Here is a 20,459-nt window from a genome sequence, read left to right as displayed (position 1 = left end):
CAATGCTCCAATAAAACTTTGTACTATGGGTGTGAACGTGTATTTATCCCTGTGTGAATTCCTACTTTACAAGGCTAAAAGTTTGAAAAGTATCTAAATTTCTTTAAACAAAACAGGGAAGGAAAACTCTTTTCAAAAGAGAAAATCATGATGCTGATATGGATCTTGTATCTGTTCTTCTACTTCCTTTTTTTAGGTCACTAGAAAGGAAAACCAAGTGGATCTGTTTCTCAGACTATGATTAATTCCCACTGCACGGGCAGTGTTTGATCATGAAAATATATACAAATAGGTACAACTTTGCTTATGTGAGCAGCCTTATTAAATCAGTGTATGAAAACTGGGCGCCATTCAAACTGTAAAAGAATACTGTACAGGCTCAAAAAAAGATTACTTTCCCCCCTTTATTCTTTTTTGTTGTTTGTTTGTTTAATTTAATATCTGTACCATGACTTTGGTGCTGAAGCCTGTTCCTAATGGGGAATCCTTGGACCAAAGCAGTAAATCCTTAAAGGCACTGATATACTAATTTGTGCAGGCAAGGGTTCCTTCCAAAAATTCAAAATCAACTTGCTATGTATATTTTACATATAAAAGCAACTTTATGCACATTATTTACATTACTGCTAAGGTAGGCTGGAATCCTTTAGAATGAAAAGTTCTATACTGGTATGTGAAACATTACTGCAGACTTGTAAAATTATTTTTTTAAACTAAATAAGCAGTTTGCATAACATCAGACTTGTAATGTTTGCCATAAAAAGTTGTCATAATCTGTAAAAATAGAGTTGGTCACTATAAACCAAAAATTGTGCTAAGATGTCTTCATATAATACAACTTTTCTCCCCAAGACTTTAACCATAATTAAAATAAACACCAATATTAAAGCTCTGGGGAGAAAGTGACAACTTTAAAAGTAAGTAAACATATGTTATATATAAAGGATTAATTCAGTTATGGTATTTTTACATGGTGCGGGGTGGAAGGAAGAACAGAATTAAGGATTCATTTGTTGTTCAGGTGAGAAGTTTTCCAAGCATGCAAATTACAGATTTAGTCAGATATATTGAGATGTGACAGATGTAATAAAGACAGCTGTATGTTTCTTTGTGTTCCTGGCTCAGCAGGAGAATTTCCTGTAGAAATTAAAATCTCTGGGGAGCAATTAGTGCAAATCACTAATACAGGTAACAAGTCTTGTTCTCTGGAGGAAATTGCATGTATTGGTTTGTTCTGGTTCAAGAGAGATGAAACAAAGGGAAACTGTGCAGAAGAATACTCTCTTAGGTACATAAAGACTGCCTGGAAGAAGGGAACTGAGAAAGTAGGCACATCTTCTGCTGGAAAACTGAGGCAACCTGGTAGGCTCAACATGTGAGCAAAACACTTACTACTAAATATTTCTCTGAAACACTTTAGTTAATGTTGAGATGAACAGGAGGAACAGAAAGGGCACTGCTGCTGCAGTTCCCCATTGAGAAAAGAGGAAGGTGAAGTCCAATTAGGATGCCTTTGAGAAGAGGCCAAGCAAACCCTGACCGCTGACACCACTGTCTTCCATAGATGTGACGGGTAACTTGCAAGAAATACTTTATATACCAATTCTCCTCTGTTATAGACAAGACAGACAAAACGCAGGCTGGCATAGGACAACAAAAACTTAGCGGGAGAATCCACTCCTCTTGCAGGCTATCTCATTAGTTCTCCTTAACTCCTGAGTTGCAAATATTCAGAAACTGGAAAAGCTTTACAGGGAAACAACATACATGTTTGCCTGTTTCTTATTCTTTCCAGGCATCTGTTTATGGCCACTACTGGAAACAGGATAACGGTAAAAGTCACCGAGTCAGGGACCAAATGGATCACCACCAGGCCAAACTGATTTAGGAACTGTTATTTTCAAAATAAACAAAAAAAACCACAACCAAGAAACTAGTTTTACATTACTTTAACACCAAGTTACTCTGTTTAGAGAACAGAACTCAGCGTTGCCTTCTTAGAACTCAGTACTAGACAGCAGAGTTTATTAAGCCCATTCCATATTTGGGGAAACGGACATAACCAGTATTTCTCCCCAAGTGGAAAAGTCAGGATCAGAACGCAATGTCCTCTTGGCTACCCAGACTGACATTTCAAATGGTCGTCACTGTCTTTCAATCACCTATTGGGCCAGTCCACACTAGCCAGTAATTTGCTACAAACAACATCAAACTTATTTTCTCTATCAACTCTGACTATGGCAGTGCGTTTTCTGTGGCTGCAAGGAAACTCCAGAAAGTCTTCAAGGCAACACGCTGCCAAAGAGTTGTGATTTGGGGGGGACGCATAACAGAACCACTATCTCACAAGGGCTGAACTCATTTAAATGGCCAAAATATGGGTTTATTTCTTAATATACGCTTTAATTGGTCCTCTCAGCTAGAGGGGCGTTCCTCAGTTAAACATGAAACAAACCAAATGTAGCAAAACCAAGCTTAACAAGCATAGTATCTAAAGGTCTGGTTCCACTATTGCCTCCAATTTGTGAAGTCACTTAAACTAACAAAGTGGATATAAACCAGTACCCTTCTAATTTGGCAACATGTCGCCAAACTGCAAAGGTATATAAATGACTCCATGCACTATAAATACACTGTGTATGAAAACCTTAACTTTCCGCCCCCCTCGAAGTTTCTGATTTCATCCCCGCCGCGCTGTAACGATGGGTACTACCAGGGGCTCACGGTTATTTTGGAAACAGCTCCGGAGAAGCACCACGCCCGAGAGTTCACGCAGGAGCGCGGCGCTGCCCGGCCGGGAGCAGCCGCCCCGCGGGACCCCCACCCCCAGCGAGTCCTTCCCGGGCCTGGGGCCGCTCAGGCCCCGCCGTGCTCCGGGAGAGGGCGGGAGGTGCCCCCCCGCCCCCCGCGGGATCCCCGTCCTCCCGCCTCCCCGCGCCCCCCGCCCGCCATGTGCCGCCCGGGCTCCGAGCATGTGTCGGCGCGATGCCGCCCCCTCCCTGCCCCCTCCCCCCCCACCTCAGCGGGGAGGGGGCGGCATTTGGGGCTTCCCCCGGCCCGCCCCCCCCCCCCCCTTCCCCCGCGGCCCGGCCCGGCCCGCCCTCACCTGCCAGCGCCAGAATCTGGGCCTTGTGGAGCAGCAAGCGGTCGCCCCACTCGCCGGGGCTCTCGTCGTCCTCGTCCGCCTCCTCGGGGTTGCGGTACACCGTGTAGACCTTCTGGTTGTCGAAGTCGAGCTGGGACGTGGGGCTGAAGTCCTGGACGCAGGAGACGGGCAGCGCGTAGCAGACGTTGTCCTCCAGGAACCGCACAAAGGCGTACATGGTGCGGCGGGCGGGCGGGGCGGCCGCGCCGGTCCCGCGCTCCCCGCTCTGTTATTGTTCCTCAAAATCCGCCTCTGCGCTCGGCTGAGCTCGCCTGGCCGCGCCGCCAGCCGGGCAGCCGCCAGCTCCGGGCAGACACGAGCAATCCAACGCGGAGCGACGCGAGTCGGGCTGCCGCGCCGAGGCGAGGGGCGGGCGGGGGCCGGGGCCGGGCGGCGGCAGCGGGCCGCGGGAGGAGCAGCCCCCGCCCGGCTCCCCCGCCGCGGCCCGCCCGGGGCCCATGCGGAAACACCCCTTCCGGCGGCCCCGGGCGCGTCCTGGCCCCTCCGCGGGGCGCGGGCTCGGCTCGGCTCGGCTCGGCTCGCCGCCCGGCAGGCCTGGGCCTGCCCCGGCTCCCCGGGAGCGGCCTCACACCTCCGCCGCGGAGGGTGTTGGTGCGGGCGGCGAGGCGGGACGGGCAGGTACCCTCGCCCGAGAGGCCTTCGAGGGTAGGGCCGGACGGGCTGTCAGCTCGTACTCGCCAGGCAGCTGCGTCTGAGGGACGGCTGCCGCCCCTCGGCCTCGGCGATGGCGTCGGGCGGCCTGGTGGGCTGACAGGATCCTGGCAGAGGCGCTTACCCTCTGGGCTCCGTTGTTCAAACTCGTCTCCAGTAAAGGCCCCGGGAAACTCTTTTCCCAAGTTAAAAACTCCTTACACCTGTTCCAGAGAAATAGGCCTTCTGTGGAGGTGGCACACTGGGCAGTCTGCTCCGAGGCTGGGGCAGTGCCAGCAAGTGCAGAGAGAAGGGGTAGGAGGGACTCGTGAGAGGCCACGGTTGTGTGAGGCGTGGAGACCACATCCTTCATGGCCAAACAAAACAATGCAGAACCACACACTCACCTGCCAAGTATCAACAGAGTGTGAACATCTGTTTTCACCTGAAGGTCTTCAGGGTAGTGCAGAACCACCTGCACTCAATGGTACTGTCCAGTGGTGACTGCTGGAAGAACTCAAAGCTCCCCTGCCCTCCCCCAAAACAACACAGAAGAGTTGAGAAATTCTGTGCGTGTGTGCAAGAACAAGGGCTAAAGACACTGCCATTTTTACCACAAATTCCCAAGCTTTTGGAGATACATACATAACAGAGTATGGATGCTTTGAGCTTCCTGTAAGAAAAAATAATAATGTGGCAACATGGCTTATGGTTCACAGCAAACTCATCCAACTTTCCAATGCTGAGGTCTGTTTTACCTGAGCAGTCATAGGAGCAGAACAGTAATACATGGAGAATTATTTAAAAATAAAAAAAAACAACCCACAGATTGACTAATAAACAGCAAGAGAGGGGCTTCACTGGTTTTCTGTTTGCAAAAAGCCAACACAAAATGAAACCAAAATATATAATCTTTTCTGGTTTGCATATCCCTAAGCCTCTGCAGTACTATCTCTACCCATTACATTGAGTTTAACCACACTGAACTTGTTTTTCCTAGTTATCTTTTACAGACTTCTTAGTACATGGGAACAGACCACAAGCTGGAAAACATGAAGTAAAGTTTTGACTGAGCACTGGCACAGGTTGCCCAGAGTGCTTGTGGACTTTCCATCCTTGAAGATAACTCAAAAGCTGTCTGGACATGGTCCTGGGCAACCTGTTCCTGGTGGCCCTGCTTGAGCAGGGGGCTGGACAAGATGACCTCCAGAGGTCCCTTCCAACCTCAGCCATTCTGTGGTTACAGTTACGCCCAGCAAAAGTCTGTGTGTCTGTCTCCTAAGCAACACATGAAAACATAAGGAATGCATACAGGTGTACTTAAGTCGATGTACTTATATTTCAGTAATGAGCTGTAAACTTCCCGTACGATAATAGCAGCTTTGTTATTTTAGCAATTACAGAGTTTTGCAAATACTTCAGTTTAAGATTGGGGATTTAAATGGCAGTACTTTATGTTAACAGTAACGTATTGCCAGACTGGTATGTAATTATGGTGTGCTACAAAGTATGGATGACATGTATTCTAGTAGCTAGGCTGCAAGGGAAATGAAATTCCAGCAAAGATTGTGTTGCTGATCAAACAATAACAGCTGCTGTAGTGCTCCTTTCTCCTCTATGTCCTGTTAACAATGGAGGTAAAAGGAGCTCCAGAAAGGCAACAGGACAGACTGATAGCTGGAATTACTCCGTGGACACTTCTAAAATTACGTAAAGGACAATTTTGTCCCACTAAGTTCAGCGGCTAGTGAGGGATTCAGTACACTTACTCTTACCAGGATTGTATTTCCTCCGCAGCTGAATTCTATTAGCAACATTTAAGACTGCTGTCGAGGGAAAGGAACACAGAAAAATGGAGAAACTGGAAATAACGGGAAACAAAGAGAAGCTAAAGACTCAAAAATTGCATTGACTTGGAAGGGGAAAGATCAGATACCAAGGGCACCTGGGTAATTTGCCCCAGTGAAAGTAAACTGGAAGACTTCATGTGAAGGCCACTAGCGTCATAGTGGGGGGTTTTTGTTTGGTTTGGCGGGGGGGGGGTGGGGGGGGGCGGTGTCTGGAAAAGGAACACTCTAAAGTGGTATTTGCACCGTTTTACATTTGGAGGTTCAATTTTTTTGCAAAGGCTGTAAAGATCAGCAGCAAAAAAAGGTCTCATCCTTCAGAAAGGCTGTTTCACTGTTCTCCACTGAAGGACATTTTTGGGAACAGATTAAGGGTCGGGATGATAAATGCGTGTTTACACTTGGTCCCTAGCACACGCATTGAGCCAGAAGGCATTATAATGCTAAAGAATTAATAATGATCCCATACGTTTCTCTTCTGCCTGCAAGGAACAGTGTTAATTTCTGGCCTTAAAAATCTATAAATAATCTGCACTGGTTAGCTGTGAAGCTGAGGAAAAGATCCATTTAATCACAGAATGAAATACATAAGTATTGTCACTCCTTTCATTAGGACCTTTCCCACTTCTACTAATGGTTAGCCAGCTGTTTTAACACTGAGGTTAGCTTGAAGTTTAAAGATGTAAAGCTATTTTAAAGGTGTAAATTTTAAAACTCATTGTCAAGGGAATTACCACCAGATTTAAATTATCTAGCAAGTCCAGCCTTTTAGAAACAACATAACCCTGCTGAGAAGTAGATTGTCATACTTTCAAAATACAAATGAAGCCTCAGCTTAAAAAGTAAAGGTGTCACTCCAAGAGTCAGGAAACCACAAAGCACAGTCCAAGCCCTTGTGGGACTCCTGAGTGACTCTTTCCTGGAACACTACCTATATTTTGCTGCTGTTATTTTTCTTGAAAAGTAAAAAAACAGTTAAAGCAAAAGCTGATGCTGCTGTTTTGATGTGCACTCTGTGTTTTCACTTACAGCTATAAAATGAAAAGCTAATAGTACCAATAATAGTTACGCAGGTGCTAAATCTGTTTCACAGCAAAACATTAAAATTAGGCTCATCAGTCACATTACTTCCATGTTTAATACCAAACCCTCAAGGGACACCATATTGATTTTAAATCTACTGATGAAGAAATTCCCATTTTGTTTTACCATTCAAGTGGAGGGGTTTCACTACTACCTGACTACTCAGCAATAGCAGTACCCTGGACTACTGCTAGGAATCCCTACATGTTCGATATGAAGTTTAGAAAACTTTATTGTTTTCTTGTGAATTTATTTGTCCTCCAAGTAGTGTATTTCTTACACAATTGTTTTCAAGCTCAAATACACCCTAAGGGAAAGATATAGTCACATTTATTTTTTTTTAGGTAACACTATTTTAACAATGGCATTTAAAGTCATAAAGCTTAAAGAATAATTCAAGTAACAATGCACAAGAACTGAAGACTGTTCAAAGGTTTATGTATGTACACGCATACAATCTACTCACAATCTGGTTAATTTTTACCAAGAATATTATCAGTAGGGTGGTCAGAAGATATCTCTCTTCCATAGTATCTCATTTTTTTTGTCTTATGATAAAGTGTGAGACAAAGTAATTTCCACATAAAACTGAATATTCTTCTGAATAAAGTCATATACAGCTTCTAGGTGTTTTGAGGTAGAGAGGGTGGTTGTAAGAGGGAAATCTGCTAGCTAGACAAACAGAGTAGGGCAGGCATTCCAGAGGATTGTTCCCCTTTAGATTTTGAAATAATTTTTAACTCTCAAGACACTGTTGCCACACTCTGCTTTCAGCATCGCAATGATTACATATAAAATTCAATAAAAAAAAAAGAGGTCCAGTTCCTGTATGATCCTAGAAGATGGAAAAAAAAATATTTTTGTCCACATATAATTTCCAAAGCTCTCCAATACCAAGAGAATAGTATGGGAACCTAGATTACATAGATAAATTCTTAAGATTTAATCTTTTGAAATCTATGGCCTTAGACCATCCTCAAAAGAGGAAGGGCATCACTGCAAAGCTATTTAGTCCCAATTCCTGAGAGTGATCTATCCTTTCTTGGGGCTGAGGATAATACTCAATCATCTTTTACATTAAACTTTCACGTCCTAACAGAATATTCTTTCAAAGAAATGAAACCTCAGGAACACTTTATGCATCCATTCGCATAGGAGACACTTATTTCCCAGCTGGTATATTCTGTAGTATGAAAAGGTAATGATCAAGCCAAAGTGACCACTGGAGAAGGCACTTTCCTCACTGTTAATGACTGGCTGGAGAAACCAAGGGCCAAAGAAAAAGCCAGACAGTCATTAACTGCTGAAAATTCCTGACCTAAAGGTCATTATTACTATTACAAAACTGGAAAATGAAAAAGTAATTATTTTCTTTGGGTTTTTATATGTATTGAAAAGATAAAATTCCAGTGTCTGTTGCTGTGGATACTGGTATGTAAGATACTTATATTTCCCATTCTGGCAGGCTATGCAATGGATAGATCTGGGACTGGCAACCCTTCAAGAATGTGTGCCAGACTGTATTTTCCTTTTCCAAATTACAGGTTAAACGTGCCCACAGAAAGTCAACAGGAATCAGGAGACAGTGCCAGTCGGCACTATCTTGCCTCGGTGTGAGGCAGTGATTCACCCCACTCTCACCAAGTCCTTTGCTCAGCGGGAGCCAGAAGCTGGGTTGTCTGGGAGCTGCAAATGGCTCTCAAATTGTCGTGACTTCCAGCTCCCACCCTGCTGTATACCATTCAAAATGCTAAATACCATCTTCTGTACTCAGGCAGTATGCTGTTTTCATGCTATAAACTTCTTGCCTGAGAGGAAAGTAGGAAAGACATTTTCTTTGATCTGACTCATGCATGGACTCACCTTTAAAAGATGTCCTTCTGATACCACTGCCACCATCTTCAAGAACTGCTGTGAAGACAATATTGCTGTTGCAGTCCAAATGATCTTTATTGCTACTACCATCCACTGATGGCTTCAACCTATATATTTTCACTCTATCTGGAAATTTGATGTGAGATTTTCCCTTTCTTTTTTTAAACCAGACTTTTCCCTGGTTTTGACAGACGTTTTACTAATATGACTCTAAAAGTAGCTTTACGTACAGAGATTTTGCACCACTGCAAGAATTTGATTCCTTCTGTACCTTAGATGACAAAGTGACTTTCATTTGGCAAGGACTAAGGTCTTTTTGTAACATTTGGGCTTCAGTGTAAAATAATTACTAGACATTGCCCATGATTATGTTATGCTCTAGACAGAGCTTCTGAGTAATGACTCTTTTTCATAATATTTCCATTTTGGTTTTCTAGTCTCACATCTGTACAGCACTGTTCTGTCTTTATATCTCATACTGACAGGGGAAACGATCCTGCAGCCCTTTTCTTCATAGACCTACTCGGCGTGAGAGGTTCACACAAGTAATATGGGATATACACAGAAGAAAATGTCAATTACTACTGACTTCATTTCATCCAGAATGGTACCTCTTCGTACTCACACTTCCCCTTTCCTTCACAAGTCTGATTCTAGTGGGACACCGGACAGGTTTTAGAGATGGTTCTTGCTGTTTTGGTAGGTTCTTGACAATCAGCAGCAGCAGGAATGGGATTGCATAAGTGAGGGCAGAGTCAAAACTGCTTAAAGAGATATATTTTCATGCCCCAGTGCTTTTTAATTTATGCTCTTGTCATACTCTTTCTAATCCCTTTCAGGGCTGGCTATATTTCAGTATAAAGTGAGTTTTTAGAAAATATTCCCAGGAATTAGTGCTCACACCTCACCACTTCGGAAGAGAAGGTAGAGTTTTCTACTTCTAATGAAAGTCACAATCAGAGCTGGACCAGCAACTCCTCTGAAGAACATCAACTAATCTGAGCACGTAAAATCCTGTTGTGGAAGGTGAATGGGAGATAACAGAGCAGGAATAATCCTCAGAATATTTCAGAAAAGTGCCTTCCTCAGCTGTGTCTTGTTAATAATCACATTTAAATTAGAAGAACATAATTCTTCACAGTTGGCAAACTGAATGCTTAAACTGTTGGAAACTGAAAAGTGCAAGTACTCACTGATATAAAAACCTTCACTATACTCCATGAACCTCTCCACTCCTACGAAGACCATACATCTTTACCATTTATGAGTTACAAATGAAGTTGCACCTGGTCTGCGCTATTAAGTGAAATTAAAAAAAACCCCAAACCAACAAGCATACATTAACTGGAAGGACTTGCTGTCACCCAACTCCCAAAAATTCATAGCACGGGGTAACTATGATAGACCCCAACAGGAATTCTTCTAGTTCTTCAAGGAAGAGTAACTCCTTTTATCTCACACAGCATAGAAAATAGGCATTCATCTTTGCCCCACTTACAAGGAAAGTGTTCCCTCAGAATAGAAAATGGCATAGGAAGCTGATAACCCAAGAGGTGTTTGAAACCTCAAGGGGGTTCATGCTTTGCTAGTATTTTCCACAAAAGCCTGAGCAACATCTATTGTGCAATAATATTTAACATTAGGGGAATCGGGATCTTTTTTAAAGTGTGATCAGAAAGGAGGGGCCTTCATAGGCTGTCACAGTATCCCTCATAACAAAGAAAGCTTTGTTTCATAAAGAAATATCTTGTATTAGAATACCCTAGGGAAACTATAGTTTTGGGTTTTTTAAACAAAGATGGGAATTCTCAAGTTCGAGGTTCCCTTTAAGTACTCTTCTAACATGAATATGTTTAAGGATGCTCTATCAAGTTCATGCATGAAATGTCATCCAGCCGTTAGTATATTTCTATGCAAATACAGCTGTGAAAGCTAATAACTGAAATCTGCATTTTTTTCACATTTCCAGCATGCTATACAACTTCTCATTCTTTCCTGTTTTGTAACTCACATTAGCTTCTCATATCAATAAAACAAAGCTCAGGTTATATTGCCTCCTGCTTAAATTCTCTACAAACATCAAAGCTGGACATTTGAATAAGCAGTTTAATGTATACATTTTTATTCAGTTCAATATACTGATATTCTCCTGGTAGGAATAAGAATTCTGCAAGATGACTGCAGAGAAACACACCATTCAGAATATGAATTGGAATATTCTTGCAACGCTTTTCAGTGAGGATGGTGTGATATTAAGATTAGATCCTGCATATAATCAAATTTTGATGCTTGTACACACAGTCTGGTATTTCTTTTCCTTTATAAGGTTTGTATGCAAAAACACAGCAATCCAATATTTTGAACATACACCGTCTGCAGATACTACACAGTCCAAACTGATGAAAAAATAATGTCAATGAAAATAAGAAACTGACTGGGGCACTGCAGCGTACAGACTTTGCTAAATTCATCTAGTTTTACTATTCTGAGGACAGAAAATATTGCAAAACCAGTCTTTCCAGAACAGCTAGAATAAACAGGGCTTGTGTCCATCCCTAAATTCAATCTTGGTGTATAGATTGACTCTTTGGGAGCTGTAAATATTTCCATAATCTTTCAAGTTCTCTGGTATGGTACACGCAGAATTTCTTCCAAATGGCCCATGTTTTCCAAATTCGCTCCCTTTTTATTTACCAGTACATACAAGAGGTAATAAAATAGAAAAGATATGATATATGATGAGACAACAGGGATTATATTACAAGCAAAAGGTGGCACTACTGAGAATATATCACAGTATTTAGTGAAGATAAATAAGCATACCTACAGTTTTTTTCCAAAAACACAAGAGAGAGAAGACCACAGAGCAAAGGAAGTCTGAATTTTGTTCAAGGGGTAAAACAGAAGCAGCACAGTGCAGTAGCTCAGGATACTGCTTTAAATAGTTAACTGGTTGTGAAGTAAGCTAATAATGGTTTAGATAAATTTTCACCTATGAAAAGTGATTAATTGACACATTTCTTAAGAACTAAGGACAGTTCAGTAGACACCATTATCTGCCTTGCCTCTGACCTGGAGGGACTATCTTTACAATGAAAGACATAGTCAGCCTCCAAGGGCAAGGCAGTCTTTAATTCCATAATGTGATTACTACCAAGGACACCAATTATAATTTAACAAAAAGGGGAGAGAGCAATTTCATTATACTGAGGCTTATATGTATACCTTCATGATCAGCTACTGCCCACAGAGGCATTTCGCTGATTTTATACACCATGCGTGATACAAATATTTTGATTTCTGTGGTCTCTCCAAAACTCACTGAAATCACTCCAACCACTATCACAGTATTTTAAAAAAAAAAAAGTCTGTTAATCGAAAAGAGCAAGGACAGTAACCGTCCCTGCTCACGCCTCACTTTGTGAAATGGACTCAAAGAGAGGTTGGGCCTAGAAAGGCCTCCGGTGGACCTCAGATACCAACATGAAGCTTTACAATCCAAGAAATGCCACAGAGTTATTGCTTACCCTGCAGGGCTGTCTCAGAACAAGATCTCAAATACCATCTGTGCTCAGTGTGGAAGCCGCCAAAATCCCATCCGCAGAAACAGTGGAGCATTGTAACTCCCATCGTCTTCTGGAGCAAACTAGCCTGAAATTCTCACCTGAAGATAAGTATATCTAAACCTCCTTTCAAAACGCAGGCCGAGAGAGACTTCTGTCAAAATTGGCCAGCAAGGCAAGGAGGACAGCACGGTGATGTCTCCCATCTTGTATCAATTCCCTCCTCACAGGGGCCCTTGCCTGGCAAGGGAGATGCCTGGCTTTGGTTCCCCCATCTGGCTCAAGGGGTTCAGACGCCCACAGAGGTTACCAGTTGTAAAAATCCCTTTCTTCGTCTAGACACACATAATTTTCCCAAGTCAAAACCCCAGGAAATGAATGCATGTGTCTCCCAGTCTCAGGCTCAATGTATTATACTCCAGTTGACTTTTTACTGATCTCTTGTAGGTGACCAAGCTACTGCAGGGTAACATATTTCTTCCACTGAGAGCAAACTTCTTTGAATTAACTCTTGTTTACCGACTGTAAGAGCACATACATGGGCAGTTACTGTAAATCAGGTGATTCGCGGGAAACTTGTTATTCCTCAGTAATTTATTTAGGGGTCTGTATTCTAGAGAGAAAAGTGTTGCTGAGGAGGGAAGTAAGAAATGTAAGTCACAATTAGGCTTATTCTTAAATGCCTCGATAGCTCCAACGTTACGTTTCCTCTGACAAAATATTCTCAGTGAGCATACTTGTAGAATCATAGAATGCTTTGGGTTGGAAGGGACCTTTAGAGGTCATCCAGCCCAACCCCCCTGCAGTGAGCAGGGACAGCTTTAACCAAATCAGGTTGCTCAGAGCCCCATCCAACCTGACCTTCAATGTTGCCAGGGATGGGGCCTCCACTACCTCTCTGGGCAACCTGTTCCAGTGCTTCACCACCCTCATTGTAAAAAAATTCTTTCTTATGTCTAGTCTAAATCTATTCTTCTTTAGTTTAAATCCATTATTCCTTGTCCTGTTAATCCATTATTCCTTGTCCTGTCAAGGACTTGCTGCTCTTAGAGTGCATTACATGTTTTGTCCTGTTTGGGGTTTTGGTTTTTCACACTGTCAGATTTTAGGACAACTGACAGTGAAAAGAAAATGTTTACATATGAATGCCCCATTTCAATTGTTTTATGTCTTGGGTTTTTTTAATTGTGGCCGTTGCTGAAATAGCAAGATCAATATAAACTCCATGCTTAGGAAGGCTAAGAAGAATATTAGAATTTCCACTGTCTTAACAATTCCTCTAAAATGGCAGCTATTTCTTTGGGATGCTATTTAATGAACATCAGTGATCAGTATTGCTGAGTGGTTTATTTACATGGAAAGTAACATGGGTTTCAGTACCTAACTTTCATCTTTTAGGTTTAGAAGTTTTGGTCCTAGTGATATAATTTACCAAGTTATCTCTAGGCAATTAAAATATATTCTTTAGTTTAACCTTTTGGTGATGTATAAATACACACAGACACTCCTACAAGGCAATTTGTCTGCCAATCTGGAAAATGCTAAAGTTATAGTCAATAAGTCAACAGTCTGCAATGTTAAATTGTGAAATCAGAAAGAAATCTAGTTCACATTCAACCTGGATATAAAGATCATAAGAGTTTCCAATGTTCTGTGTGGGACAGTGAATTTCAAAGATGACTGTATTCTGCACCAATAATCACGATCTGCACAGCATGTTCAGGTATTGTTGGAGAGATTAAAAACACAAAAACAGAGCAGAACAACTCAGCATCAGATAATCACAAGCAATTCTATGTCAGCAACAGACAGCTGCAGACATATGCCAGCAATATTGCAAAAGTGGTAAAATGGAGATTTCATGACAGCAAGGACGTGGGATTCATACATTAAGCTAAACCTTAACCAAAAACATTAAAATTGTTGTTCACAGGTAACAGCTCTTTGTCACAGAGTTCAGAAAGTCTACCATTTGGCATAAAAATATTTAAAGCAAAAATTAAGCAGAAGAAAGTATTTTTTTTCTCCCTTTAATATTTTGCATGTTGAACCTCTGCATGCTTTCAGTGGTATTGATTATCTTGGACAAAGAGATAAGAATAATTTTTCCAGATCAGCTGGAAGAGCTGTCCAGTTACGTACCAAACTCATGTTTTGTGAAAATTTTGTGTGAAAAAGCAGTTTGATAGAATTTTACCTAAGAATATTTGTTTGAAGTTTTCTGTTTCAAAATACAGTTTAAAAGAAAATGAACAATGCTGTTTCATTTCAGTTGACATAGCTTGAGTCATTCTATTGTTCCCTTCCCCTTGAGTTTCAAGTGTCCGTCAACTATAATACTTCTCTGATACTCATTCCCATCTATCCTTGCTTTTTTCGTTCACTTTTTTAATTTAAACATCTACTGCTAAAAAGTAAGTCAGTCATTCCAAAAAAAAAAGGCTGAAAAAATCCTCTTATATTTGTTGTTGTGAATCAGAAGAGAGAATGGGGAAAAACACTTGTAAAGCAAAAAATAATCTACCTTTCCACTGCTTTCTCTCAGAGCCTCCGTTACAGTCACCCTCAAAACCTTTTCTTCCTTTTTTTGTAGCTGACCATGTAAAATCAGGATAAAAAAATTCAAGGATCTGAACCTGAAAAAAACCAAGTTTCCTATTTTCACAGACATTTCTCAGAAAACCCTTTGTATGTTGTGCTTCCTATACAAATGGAAAATAGCTTGAAAATATTAACGAGAAAGTAAAAAGTCTTCTGATGAGTTCACATCCCCTGCATATGAACAAGTGTCAAAGCAATGTTTTATAGAGCTGGTTAGGCCTGAACATTTTCTGATTTTATTGCTGAGGCTCTGCTTTTGTATCTCAAGTGTTTTGTCCTGGGATCTTTCCATTATAAGGTTCCTGAAACTGTGACTCTCAGGAAGGGTAATGGAGACAAGTGACTTGTGAAGACACTAAGGCCCCAGCCCCTGAGGTCTTTGTATTTTAGGACTAGGAACTTGATGCAAATTGAAGAACAATGCTTGAGTGCTTGAGGCACTGATGAAAGATTTTGAAAAACCAATGCAATAAGGGGCATCAGCAGGGAACAGCAGATTGATTGAAACAACAGATGCCAAAAAGCTCTGAAAAGAACAAAAATGTGGTTCTGAGTAAAAGAAATAAAGAAGAGAAGAGGGAAAGGATACTAAGAGTTTTCAGGCCTCTGGTAACTTGCCTGCATATTGATGTGTATCTGGGGCAATTAATCAAGCAATTTTCATAACTCTCTTTCACACCGATTCATAAACTTTGATGATGCTATTCAGTCTAGTTCAGTAGGTGGGGTTGACAGGATCTACCCTAAACTTCAATGTACTAAAACTTAAGCAACTCGTTGAAGCTCATCTTTTGGGTCAATGGAGGGCCAGCATCTCCAGTAGAGAGATGGCCCATCAATTCAGGGATAGGAAGAACCACTCTTTCCTGAACTGATTATTGGTTCCTCAAAATGTAACTTAGGCCAGACACCTAGTATTGGTGTGCCTGAAGCAAGATAGGATGAACTTTAACCTACACATTTTCCTTCCCCACAAAATTAATACCTCAATTAATATGGTAGATTTTTAAACAGACAAGCATACAAACTCTAGTTTTGGGATGTAGTGAACCACTCAGAACCACAAACCTATCTGCATGGCAGCACAAAGCCAGCACACCTAGCCCTGAGAGGCTCACAGTGATAAAAAGCTAGCAGCGCAGAGCCCATGCAGCGCCCATCTGCTGTCACAGAGGGACATGGCTGAGACAATCCTAGATCTGATGCTGAAAGTCTGTTTTAACATGTGTTTGGGGTTGCTACCATACAAAATACATTACAGTGGCCTCCATACTTCTCTCATGTCTAGCTGGAAGCCAGCCCATCAGATCTACACTACTGGAGAAACACTGAAGCCACCTTGCAGCCTCACCTTACCCAGGCCAGAGTGCTTACTGCTGCAAAAAACATGAATTGGGAGTAAAACAGAGTATTGAATACATTAATCAAAATGATCACCATTGCAAGATCTGCTAAGAATAAAGAAAACAAATCCAAGGAAAGTTAACACTAGAAACCATTTGCAAAGCTCCATGAGTCAGCTAATGAAATAACTGTCAATTGTAGACACGAACCTTTTGTGCTTTCACACAATTTAAATATAAAGTAATTTGCATTCAGGAATCCAACTCTCCCTGAAAAAAGATTAACAATAGGATTCACTTTCTTTCCACAACCTTTTTTCTTCCTCCCTTCCCCCCAGGGGTGGCTCTGATAAGGTCACCTTATTAATGCAGATCTCTGTTTTTCAGAAAGCAGCCAGGAGTTTAACTGTTTCACTGTGAAATGATCTATGAGATGAGCACAGTCCATTTTTTATCCTTGATTGATCATTTCAGCATGTATAACAGAAAATCCTAAGGGACACCACTCAAATCCCTGCTTCAGAATGACCTAGAGACTCAATGCTAAAAAGTGTTGCGCTCCACTACACAATCCTTCATCCTTTTTTCTTAACTTAGCATTTTCCACAGAACATAATAAAGTTGCCTTGCATCATTACAGTTCTCTATAGGAAAAACATGTTATAAATAAGCAAAAAGTTTTAACAGCTGAGAGTTGGGTGCCATTACAGCCAGCAGAAGAACTGAGGCATCAAGCAGTTAATACCTTTTCTCCAGACACAAAGGCAGGATTGGGTCTGTGATCTCAATTCAGGTGTCACAGCTTCTCATTTCCTTCCCTGGCCACTAGACACCTGTTTCCCTGCTCTTAGTAGCCTCTGATGGGAACTGCCTAGTGCCAAAATCAGAGGCTCTGGCTTCTATATGATGAACTGAAAATAAAGCTATTCTCTTTTTTTTTTTAGTTATTTACTGTGTATAAACTTCATCTCAACTCCATTGTTGGGTTATTCTTCTCTATTCTATGCACTTTCAGCCAACTAATCTTCATTTTGCTTTTTTTGGTGACTTTTTGCTGACGTGTGCAGAGTCCTTAAATAAATCATTACGAATATAAATAGCAATGGCTGGATTACAAAGGATTCTGGAACACTTGCGATAGTAAATTAGCAGGCAGGCAAACCTACAGCTGCCAGCAACTGATGTAATATTTTATAGTCTTGTTTTCTAGATTGCATAAGGGAGAATTATTGTCCTTTGAGTTTCGTTCTCTGTGTCTTTCAATCTGTCAAACAGTTCAACAATTTGATGCTCACACAAAGTTCACAGAGAAACACCTGGTGGAATTTACAGGCAAAGGTTCTCTATGCTTATAAATCCCAAATATCATATATACACAGACCAGGGGAGATATAAGTCTGAGACACAAACAGCAGTTAGAATTTGGGAAATAAACCACAGGGACACGTGAAGAGTATTTCTAAACACATGGACATTATATCCATAGAAAGAGCTACCACATGAAGAAACATTTGACACAACTTTCCCCCTTTTTTCTTCCTATCCTTTCTTCATAAATACTAAACTCAAATAGGCTGTTGTATCATGATAGTGCAATCTATAAATTCCTGTAACCAGCTGATGGAGCAACATTAATTATGGAGACTTTGTATGGGCCACACACATCTTTACATGCCTTTATAAAATGCTGACACATTCCCTATCTAAAAGGGATTACAATTATAGAGGATGATCCTGCAAATGCCTGCTATTGAATGTAGCATTTGCTATCATGAGTAAGCGCACTGAAGCTACCAGCAACTCACATGGCTGGGACAAAAAGCTCTGATTCACATATATGAGTAACAAAGATATTCAGGCCACAACGTTTTCTATGTGATTATGCTTTTGCAGGCTGAGATTTAGAGGGTTGACGCTTTCAGACTTGAGACACAGCCCAGGACAGACAGGCTGGCTGTGAGGTGACACAGGTAAGAAGTGCAGGAACAGGTAGTGGTTCCACTCAGGAATAAACTTAAAGAAGGAAAAAAAAAAAATTGGAAAGCTGTATCAGGAAGGCATTGGGTAGTTACATTACGATGATGATGATGATGATGGTGATGAAGTTGAGATGGGAGGTATATACAGAGTAGAAGGGATATAGGACATGATTGTAGAGATGTACCAAAGACAAGATTTGGATTACATGGGACTTTGACAGCAGGGACAGAAGGCTCAGCACTAATATAGAAAAGATGGGGAAGTAATAAAAGGATTCAAAGAGCAAGAGGTTTAGTTGTGAGCAGCAGAAGTGATTCTTAGCCACTCTGTTACACTTTGGTAGTAGCTGTTGGTTCCAAGCGAGGATATAGAAGACAGTGTCCACGAAAAAGTCTCATAAAACTCCCTGATTAAAGACAGTCTGCTAGACTGGTTTCTGATCTGTATGCCTATTTTGGCAGGTATATAGTGTAAGTCATGCCATGAAGCAAACTTACAAATACCGTATTTAAGTAGCTCATGTAGTGAGCACCCTGAGATGAAATGCCCTTGAATTGAAAGGAGTATGCTATTTCCCAGTACAAAATGTAACTGCCTTTCACTTTTCTCATTTTTAGAGACTGATTTTAGGGAGCGATGAGTGGCACGTGTTGTAGGTATTTTGCCTAAGGTATGCTATTTCATTAATTGAATGTTGCTTAACAAAATCTCACAATTTCAGAAGGTGCACTGTAATAAATTATTTGCAGGTTATCACTGATGGATACAAAAAATCCATTGAAAGCATCTACTGTCATTCAGCAATAGCATGGCCTGAATATTTATTACCTTTTATTTACATTATGTCTATTCTATTTCATGGACAGGTAAGAATTCTAAGACACATTAAAAAATCATTTCCAATGATAAACATCCACAATGTTAAAATCAATCTCTTTTCATCCCCGCCCAAAACAAAGCAATTCTCTCTCCACCTATGCCCTTGTACTAGTAAAGACCTGAGTTTAGGGGGAGTTCTTGCTACAGTCTCTGAGTATTACCCAACACATATTCTTCCACATGCAATAAAAATCTCCCTAAAAAGTCACCAATATCATGCAACAATCTGGGAACAGAACAAAGCAAGAAAGCAAGATTATTGTAACAATGACTAGCTTTACTGTAGAGCATTATAAGGTCAAATTTCTGGTTGCTAGTCTGGGTGACTATTTTTACAGCGCAGCGTAACTGAGAAAGGGGCTGCTGACTATTCTAAGGTTTGTGTTAAGGCTCTTGGTATGCCCACTATGAAAGAGAGCCTTCCCAACGGCACAACACCACGTTGAGCTGCCTTTACCTTGGTTTTCCAGAATAAATTACTGCCTGTTGAACATTAAAGATATACTTTCAATAACATGCTATGTAAATAAATAATAGGTATACCATTCTGAAAACCTTATATTTCCTAATGTTTTTTGGTTGGTTGGTTGGTTTTTAAATACTGTTAATACATTACTGAGAGATACAAGTCTTCAGGGTTACAGAGTCTATGCACAGCAACTTTTAGATGAAATGCCAAGCAGAAGTGTGGCTAGCAACGATGTAAAAACAAAGAAGAGAGAAAAATATTTTTAAATTACTCCTGCAAAATACAGCTTGAAGTTGCAAAGATCACTTGACCTGCTGTTTACAAACAGAGAAAGACTCATGGGAGATGTCATGGTCGGAGGCCATCTTGGGCTCAGTGACCGTAATATGATAGACTTTTCAATTCTTGGCGATGTAAGGAGGAGGGGCAGCAAAACCACTACCATGGACTTCTGGAGGGCAGACTTTGGCCTGGTCAGGATGCTGGTTGGGAAAGTCCCTTGGGAGGCAGTCCTGAAGGGCAAAGGGGTCCAGGAAGGCTGGGCATTCTTCAAGAAGGAAGTCTTAAGGGTGCAGGAGTGGGCTGTCCCCATGTGCCATAAGACGAACCAGCGGGGAAGATGGCCACCCTGGCTAAACAGGGAGCTTTTGCTGGGACTCAAGGAAAAAAGAAGAGTTTACCACCTTTGGAAGAAGGGGCAGGTAACTCAAGAAGAGTACAGAGATCTTGTTAGGTCATGCAGAGAGGAAATTAGAAAGGCAAAAGCCCAGCTAGAACTCAATCTGGCCACTGTTGTAAGAGATAGTAAAAAATGTTTTTACAAGTACATTAACAACAAAAAGAGAGCCAAGGAGAATCTCCATCCTTTATTGGATGTGGGGGGGAACATTGTCACTAAGGATGAGGAAAAGGCTGAGGGACTTAATGCCTTCTTTGCCTCAGTCTGTAATAGCCAGACCAGTTATCCCCAGGGTATTCAGCCCCCTGAGCTGGAAGACAGGGACGGGGAGCAGAATGAAGCCC

At 41.4% G+C, this 20,459-nt stretch overlaps 2 protein-coding genes across 3 annotated transcripts in view; both read right to left on the bottom strand.

Annotated features, from left to right (window-relative positions):
* BEND5 (BEN domain containing 5) overlaps positions 1-3,323 on the bottom strand; it is a 31,774-nt gene extending 28,451 nt beyond the window's left edge. Inside the window, exon 1 of one of the 2 annotated variants that reach the window (XM_075710948.1) lies at positions 3,107-3,323. In XM_075710948.1, the coding sequence (XP_075567063.1) occupies positions 3,107-3,323 (217 nt within the window). The remainder of the gene's footprint in view (positions 1-3,106) is intronic. The other variant, XM_075710949.1, reaches the window with a different exon arrangement.
* AGBL4 (AGBL carboxypeptidase 4) overlaps positions 1-20,459 on the bottom strand; it is a 970,183-nt gene that overhangs the window by 374,781 nt on the left and 574,943 nt on the right. The window lies entirely within an intron of this gene.

The sequence above is a fragment of the Pelecanus crispus genome, chromosome 5, assembly GCF_030463565.1.
Source record: "Pelecanus crispus isolate bPelCri1 chromosome 5, bPelCri1.pri, whole genome shotgun sequence".
In the NCBI taxonomy this organism is placed as follows: Eukaryota; Metazoa; Chordata; class Aves; order Pelecaniformes; family Pelecanidae; genus Pelecanus; species Pelecanus crispus.
The sequence above is the reverse complement of the archived record's forward strand: the minus strand, read 5'-3'. Positions and strand labels throughout refer to the sequence as shown.